At 41.1% G+C, this 7,631-nt stretch overlaps 1 protein-coding gene across 1 annotated transcript; it reads right to left on the bottom strand.

Moving 5' to 3' along the window:
* Positions 1 to 517: 517 nt before the first annotated feature.
* Positions 518 to 5,398, bottom strand: LOC102206457 (platelet glycoprotein Ib alpha chain-like). Its single transcript, XM_005754097.1, has 6 exons — positions 5,194 to 5,398; positions 3,927 to 4,022; positions 3,626 to 3,817; positions 2,670 to 2,765; positions 2,371 to 2,550; positions 518 to 2,032 (listed from the first exon to the last, which is right to left on the bottom strand). The coding sequence occupies exons 1-6, from the start codon at positions 5,353 to 5,355 to the stop codon at positions 725 to 727; spliced, it is 2,034 nt and encodes a 677-aa protein (XP_005754154.1). The 5' UTR covers positions 5,356 to 5,398; the 3' UTR covers positions 518 to 724.
* Positions 5,399 to 7,631: the final 2,233 nt, after the last annotated feature.

Raw genomic sequence — 7,631 nt, 5'->3', positions numbered from 1 at the left:
ATGACATTCAAATAACGTCAAAGTGCTTTTCATCTACTGAGCTTTCACTTTTGAACCTCATTTGACCCTTTTCATTGTATGTTTGACATCTCTAATTAATTTCTCATTTTGGCAACAGTACAGTGAATTGTATAATAATGGTTTACAGATGAATCAAGCTGTTCTTTTTAAGCAAGGTGAGGTTAATGTTAAAGATCTGTAGGTCTTTTTGCATGCTAGCCAAATAAGAAGGCCCAGAGGGCCAATACACAGGGACAGACAACCATTCACACCTCGTGGAAATTTGGATTATCCAATTAACCTATCCCCACAAGCTGCATGTCTTTGGATGGTGGGAGGAAGCCGGAGTACCCGGAGGGAACCCACACAGACACGGGGAGAACATGCAAACTCCACACAGAAAGACCCCGGCCTGATGGTGGAACTGAACTCAGGACCTTCTTGCTGTGCGGCAACAGTGCTAACCACCGTGCCACCGTGCTGCCATGACAGCTGGGATAGGCTCCAGCCTTCTTTGAGTATTTTTAGTCAGATGGCAAAAAAAGATGATGTCATCAGCATAAAAATGCACACTGAAGACCTGAAAAATGAACGTAAGAATTGGACTAAGCTACAGGAGTGCAGAAGGGGACTTAAAGTAAATAAAAACTTGAATATTTCAAGTATCAGTTGATTTAGCATACAAGTTTTTCAAAGCACTAGAGGTTCTTTTCCACTGATGACATCAGAGGGCTGCCTCGGCCTCAGGAGGTGTGGTAACTCCCCACGGCATGCTGGGTAAATAGTGTGCCAGCCACTCCCCCCAGCTGCTCCTTGGCTCTTCTTCTGTCTCCGCCCCTCCTCGTTTCACTTCCCACCCGCCCACCACCCAGTCCAGCTCTTCTTTACCGCCCCCCACATCCTGTCTCTCCTCCCTCAGAATCACACTGTAGCGCTTTTTGGACACTCCTTCTCCACCTCTGCTCCTCTCTCTTACTATCCCCCGATATCCTTTTTGACCTCCATCTTCTTCAGACACTCTGCACTCCTCCACCACATCCCTCCATCCCTCTATCTCCTCCTCTTTGCTTAACAGACGGTACAAAGTCTTCTTATATACTGCTCGCTCCTCCTTCCCATTTCTTTCTCCTTCTTCCTCCCTTGTTGCTTCTCCACCTGCAGGTTTTAGAATGACAAGCTGTCCTTGTTTCCTGTCTCCTTCCCCTCCTTCACCTACATCTTCACTTTGCATACCTTCTCCTGCCTCTCTGTGGACCAAAAGAACAGAGCGATAAAGCGCCATTACTCCTTCACCTCCCACTCCCTTCCCTTCCACCCTGTTGTATGTTAACAGCATCAGTCCTTCACTTCCTCCTCTTCTCCTCGCTAACCGCAAACATAGAGGCTTATACACTCTCCTGTACCAGATGACCATACTAGCTAAAGTTGCCAATATACATGCAGCTGATGCCACACAGAGCACCAGGCAGCCCGCAAACAGCCAAATGCAGAACAGCCCTGCAGGCCTGGAAGAAATAGATTTTTCACGTTCCTGTTTTTCATCGGGGCTGGATTTAGTGGTGGTGAGTGCCTCAGAGGCTGTGGTAGCCTCAATGGTGGTGGTTGTGACTATGTTCATTGTTGTTGTTGGCAGTGTTGTAGTTACAGCAATAGTTGTGGTTGTTTCAACAGGTGTTGTTTGAGTTTTAGTCAAATGTCTGGCAGTAGAAGTAGTAGAATGAGTGGTCAAGTCATGAAACCCAACTGTTGTTATCTCTTTGTGTGAATACTCTGACCATTCAATAAGGCTGGTGATAACTTCATACCAGGACCTTGTGATTGTTGTGTGCATTGTGTATAAATCTACAAATGTTGTGGAATCGAGAGGAGAAGAAGTAGAAGGAGCTGTGTCTGGAGGAGAAGTCGATGGATAAAAAGAGTACTGAGTAGTTGGCTGGTAGAAATCTCCTCGTGGACGAGATGCTGAACACAGATCGGATTCTTCCAGACTTGTTACAGGTGTACCTTTGTGCTGCTGGGGAAAGTCACACACCTAAAAAGACAGCGACCATTTAAAAATACTTCAGGTATAGTTTTAATATATATAATCTCCACCATTACCGATGACCCCACCACACTCAAACACATCTTTATATAGAAATGTCCAAACAGAAAAAAACTGTAAGGCCAAAATGTGAGCAGCTTGATTTGAAAGGGAAGTTTCAGAAACTATGTTTAGTAGCCTCTATAACCTAAACCCTAAGTGGTTTACCAGTGACTTGTTGGATGTTAAAAAGTTAAAGCAACTGTGCAGAACCAAAAATGCCCACAGTCTTTGTGTTCTTGTAGATGTGTCTGTATTTGTTTAATTTTTCTGTTTGTAGTACATACCACGCTTTCTACATCAATCTTGATATCAGGACCATCCCGCACATAGACGTTGTGTTCATAGTCATCAAGGTACCTGCGCAAATAACCAAGGGAGCAGGTGCATGACCAGGGATTGGCTGAGAGGTAGAGATAAGGTACCTCCTCCTTTTGGCTGAACCATTCATCGGGCATCATGCTGATCTGTAATGGAACAGAAACTTTAACAATTTTAGAAACAAATAACTGCTGTGCCATGAGTGGCTGCAGCTGAGAGAAGGTTTAAACTTGTATTCACATACTCCTTGGTGTGTATTTCCCACCTTGTTTTTCTCCAGGTAGAGAGTTTCTATGGCTGGGAGGGGGTGAAGCATACTTTGAGGAAGCACCTTGATGTGATTAGATGACAGGTCCAGGATCTAGAGGGAAATAAAGAAAAAAAATGTGACATTGAAGCTACTGAAATACAAAAAAATAAAATCAAAAAATCAGCTGATTGATGCACCTGAACCACAAAAAAATCAACTTGCTCAATTTTCTTCTGTTTATTAATTTACATGAACGCACTTTCTACTGGTTTGAGTCTAAATACACAAAAAGTTTATTTAAAAGAAAATAATCCACACGTGGACACTCACACCAGAGATCAATTTTACACTTTGTACCCCTCTTATATCACGTTTTGCCTTTAGAGTTGCTTTAATTCTTCATGGCATGGATTCAACAAGGTTCTGGAAACATTCCTCAGATATTTTGGTCCAATTAAAAAGAGAGCATCACACAGTTGCTGCAGATTTCTCAGCTGTTTATCCATGAGGTGACTCTCCAGTTCCAATACATCCCAAAGAGTCTCTACTGGCATTACATATGATGACAGTGGGGACCATATGAGTAGAGTGAACTCATTCACATGTTCAAGGAACCAGCTTGAGATGATCTGAGACTTGAGACATGGCATGTTATCCTGCTTGATTTTGCCGATTCTGACCATACAGATCTAAATGGATCAAGTTTCTGCCATGTGATTGGCTGATTCTATAATTGTATTAACAAGCAGTTGAATGTGTGTATTTAACACATTAGCTGGTGAGTGGAAATGAATGACTTCAAGTCCAATCAAGTTTTGGCCATAATGAAAGGGAGCCAAGGACCACTTTGCTACACTCTTACTTCTTGAATCTTGTCAGCTATGTTTCTCACTACCTTCAATTCTCAAGTGTTGATGACATGACACTGACTGTATTTTCTAAACCTCCTTTATGATTTTGCACATACTGACCTCCAGCTTAGTGAGTCCAGAAAAGGTGTGATCACTCAGAGAGTTGATAGCGTTGTTTTCCAGGTAGAGTTCAGTCAGACCTGGGCAGGCAGAGAAGGAGCCGTCAGGGAGGGAGGTCAGACGGTTTGATCCCAGCCTGAGGACACTAAGTGTGGGGAGAATGGGACTAGCAGTCGGGATTACCTCTGGAACCTGGACAACAAAACATCCCTTTGTATTAGAAGCTGACTAACTTCATGTTTTCTAAGATTCATTTACAACCACTGTTGACTTTGTGGCCACTGTACAGGCAGACAGAAACCTTGTTTCCTGTGAGGTCGATCTCATAGATCTCTGGGAAGACCTGGAAGGAGGACCAGGACAGACTGGAGAACAGGTTACTGGGAAACAACAGGATCTAAAGATAGACAGAAAATGTGGAAGCCTTTAGAGCTGTGGTGGTTTCCTGTAAAGTGTCATCTCTTAAACAGGAAATTTGTGTCTCTGCTTTGGTCTCCTCCTGTCAGTCAAACACTTGATCCATTATGGGATTTAAACTTTTTTTTCAACACTTTAAACAAAATTTTCTCATTTTCCTCACTGCATGTGTTAAAATAAAGAGTGTTTAGCTGTGTAAGTGTATGGTAATTGTCTAGCTGCATGGAGAGATTAGCTAAACGTTTTTGATATTGGCTGTCAGTCTTAGCTGCAGTTGTCACAGCGGAAAGTCTGCAAATCCCAGATAATCATTTAGTTCTTGACAAAGATCCAAAATGGTCAGTTTGTCAAAACAAAGATATTAAAAAGTAAAGAGCAAGACAAGAATTTCTTCATAAATATTGTAATTACGAGAAACTAAGTCACATTAAGCAGGCCTTCAATATTTGGGTTTTACATTTTAGTAAATCCTGTGTATTTATTGGGAAAGTAAAATATGCTCACCGAATAAAATACCTACTTATAATGTACTGGTGTAACAAATTACAAAAAATGGATGCCAGGTTCATGGATATGGATAAGGGAACCTAAAATGTGGTATAAGGTGGTTGCTTACTGTGCTGCTTATTACTGTAAATTCTCAGAATGCTGCTGGTTTTTAAAGTCTGTTCAACTTCCTAAATTTTCATTCATGTCCTTTGTCAGTTTTTCTACTTTATCAAATTAATATTAATATTTACAGGTGTATCTTTTCTATTCACTAAATGTTAATTCGTCATCATTAGTATATTACTAGTTTAAGCAGTTGTAAGTAAGACATTTCTCTGCAGAAATTAATTAAACTCCGCTCATTCTGAAATTTCTGTTTTAAAGATAAACTTCAAGCCAATTACAATAAAAAATAATAATAAAAATAAAAAAGCTCCTCGAAGGATTTATGTTTGTCATAATAAACATGTTTATTTATTAGTCACATGTTTTTAACTCATTCATCATCATTCTAATTTGTTTAAATTAAATTTGATGTCTTAAAATGGTTTAATCTAATTACAGAATTAAACTATAAATATAATTTCACACTCACAGTTTTTTTTTTAAATTAAACGGAGTTATTTCCTTCACACTTGACTTCCTGTGGTTTGTGGCATTACCATTGTCGTGGGTTCAAGCCCCACTGGGATGTCGCTGAAGCCGGCTGCTGTGCAGTTCTCCCTGGGCCGGTGGTCCTTGTCCCGGTCACTGCGGCAACCGGCCACTGCTACTCCCATGGAAACACAGGACAGGAGGATGAGAAGGAGGAGGAGGTGCCGCATCTTCACTGAGACTCTCAGAGACTGTCGGTATGTCTCAGTCTTAGAGAAGAGATGGGGAAAGTGAAGGAGGAGATGCCTGGTAGAACAGGAAGTGTGCACTTCCTGTGTACGTGTGTGTGTGTTTTGACTGACAGCTGCTGAAGCAGGAAGTGTGATAACTGTTCAGTTGACAGATTGTGTATGTTTGACTCTCCAGCCTCATGGCATGTGTGTTTCGATTTTTTCATGTCTTCTCGACAGCTTCCTCTTTGAGTGTTTCACATAATGTTTACTTGCATGTTCAAACTTCCTGCTGTTGTGAACCAGAGTCGATAAGGATGTTCTGAAGCATTCTGACAGCAGAGCTGCCAGCACTGATGTGTGGGTTACTGCAGGAAATCTGCTGAGTCAAGCGGTCTCTGTTTCAGTTAAATCCAACTGATGCGGCGTGAAAAAATAAGGCGTGTTACATTTGAAACTTCGCTGAAATAAAGTTGGATCTGCTAAAGTGAATAAACACAGTGTATGGCTGCAATGAACAACGTCTCCTCCATGTAAGCAAAGGAGAAAGTCTTCTTCACATCTATCCCAAAGGCAGTACTGATGTAGCCTCGGAGTAGAGCTGCTCCTCCTGAGTGTCAAATTGTGCCATTTGAGGTTGTCAGGACATTGTGAATACCCAACACTGGACAAGGAAAAGATGATGGCTCAATGGATAGAAGGATACTTTGTGACTGCTATTAACATACTTTAACAAAGACATGTCAACCTGGCAACAAAGAAAATTGAGTTTTTAAAATAGAGGCAACCCAACCTTACCAGTATGCATAACACTACGCTTCATTTATGTGAATCTATGAATAGTTGAAGCTGTAGAAAACTGAAGTGGCCATTCTGCAGTATTAAATAGGTAAAAATGCTGTCAGCATTTATGGCTATGAGGCCTGTGTCTACTAAAAGGTAAATTGACTAATACAGGCCTTATTCACCCATTCACAAACACATTCATACACTCACTTCAGTAGCTGCATCAGGCCCAAATGTAACATAGTTTTGCAGGGAGCTAAAGAACATGAACATTGTTCACCTGGCCTCTTCATCAAGCTTGACCCTGTAACTTTCTAAGCTGGATCTGCATCCATAACGCCAACGTTTCTGGATGGGGTCCACCTCCCTGGTCCATTGAAAGAAAACAGCCAGGATACTGCACGGAGGTGCAGGTGAGGTTGAGGTGATTTGGCCAAGTGGTTCGGTTGCCTCCTGGGCACCTCCAATTGGTGATTTTCCAGACAGGAAAGGAAGAGACCCCAGGGTAAACCGAGGAACCTTTGGTTTCACAACAGAGAACAGAGATTCTCAGGTAGTTTCTGGAGCTACAGGAAAAGCTGGAGTGGTTGATAGAATTGACTTCAATTTAGTTAAAATGAAAAACAGTGTTACACTGAAAAAAAAAATAGAATTTGTGAGTTTGGGACTCAAATTTAAAGCACATGGATTTGACTTCTAACAAAGCAGCCATCAGCCAACATGATAAACACTACTGCAGATTGGAAGATACACCTGAAAAAGCTTGTTTTACAAGAGAATACAAAGATGCATTGATCTAAACTAGTGTTTTGTTTCCAGGTAAAGGTTCCTGCTTCTGACTGGCAGCTGCTGTTCCGTTATCATGTTTTTATATTAGGTTGCATTTTTTTAAAAATTCATATAAATGCATTAAGTGCTACCTGGGAAGAGACCCTGATGTAAATCCAGAATTCAATGGAAAATTTCTATATGCCATCTGGTCTGAAACCCCTCTTGGGAATCCCCTAAGATCGACTGTGTTTAGTCCACTGCCACTGTGACATTGCCTTAAAGGGAAAATAATTAACATACAGATGAATTCTATGTCACATTACGCACACAAAAAATGCATAAATGTACAGCTCTTTTTGCTTGTGATCTTTGCAACGAAAAATACTTTCTGCTTTGTCGTTTCTATTCTATCTGAGTTATCATTTCTATTCTAGGACTCATTTAAAGCAACTCTTAAATGGGGAAACTTGTTTGTACCCTGGAAAAACACATTGTTGCCATCCATAAATTAAACTTCTGGGTTATTACTTAACAATTTTCACTTACTACAACAAACTAATAGGAAAAGTTATTTTCTCAAACAGGCAGTGGATCTGGACCAGTAAACAGCAGGCTCATTTTTGCCATGGAAATCATTTAACAACCAGGAGATGCCCCCTGCAGGCCACTAGAAATTATGCAGTTTTAAGACACTTGAGCATTCCCCTCAGAACCTGGGG

The sequence above is a fragment of the Pundamilia nyererei genome, unplaced genomic scaffold (genome assembly GCF_000239375.1).
Source record: "Pundamilia nyererei isolate P.nyererei 1_Seehausen unplaced genomic scaffold, PunNye1.0 scaffold00507, whole genome shotgun sequence".
In the NCBI taxonomy this organism is placed as follows: domain Eukaryota; kingdom Metazoa; phylum Chordata; class Actinopteri; order Cichliformes; family Cichlidae; genus Pundamilia; species Pundamilia nyererei.
Note: the sequence above shows the minus strand (reverse complement) of the source record. Positions and strands in the feature narration are given on the sequence as shown.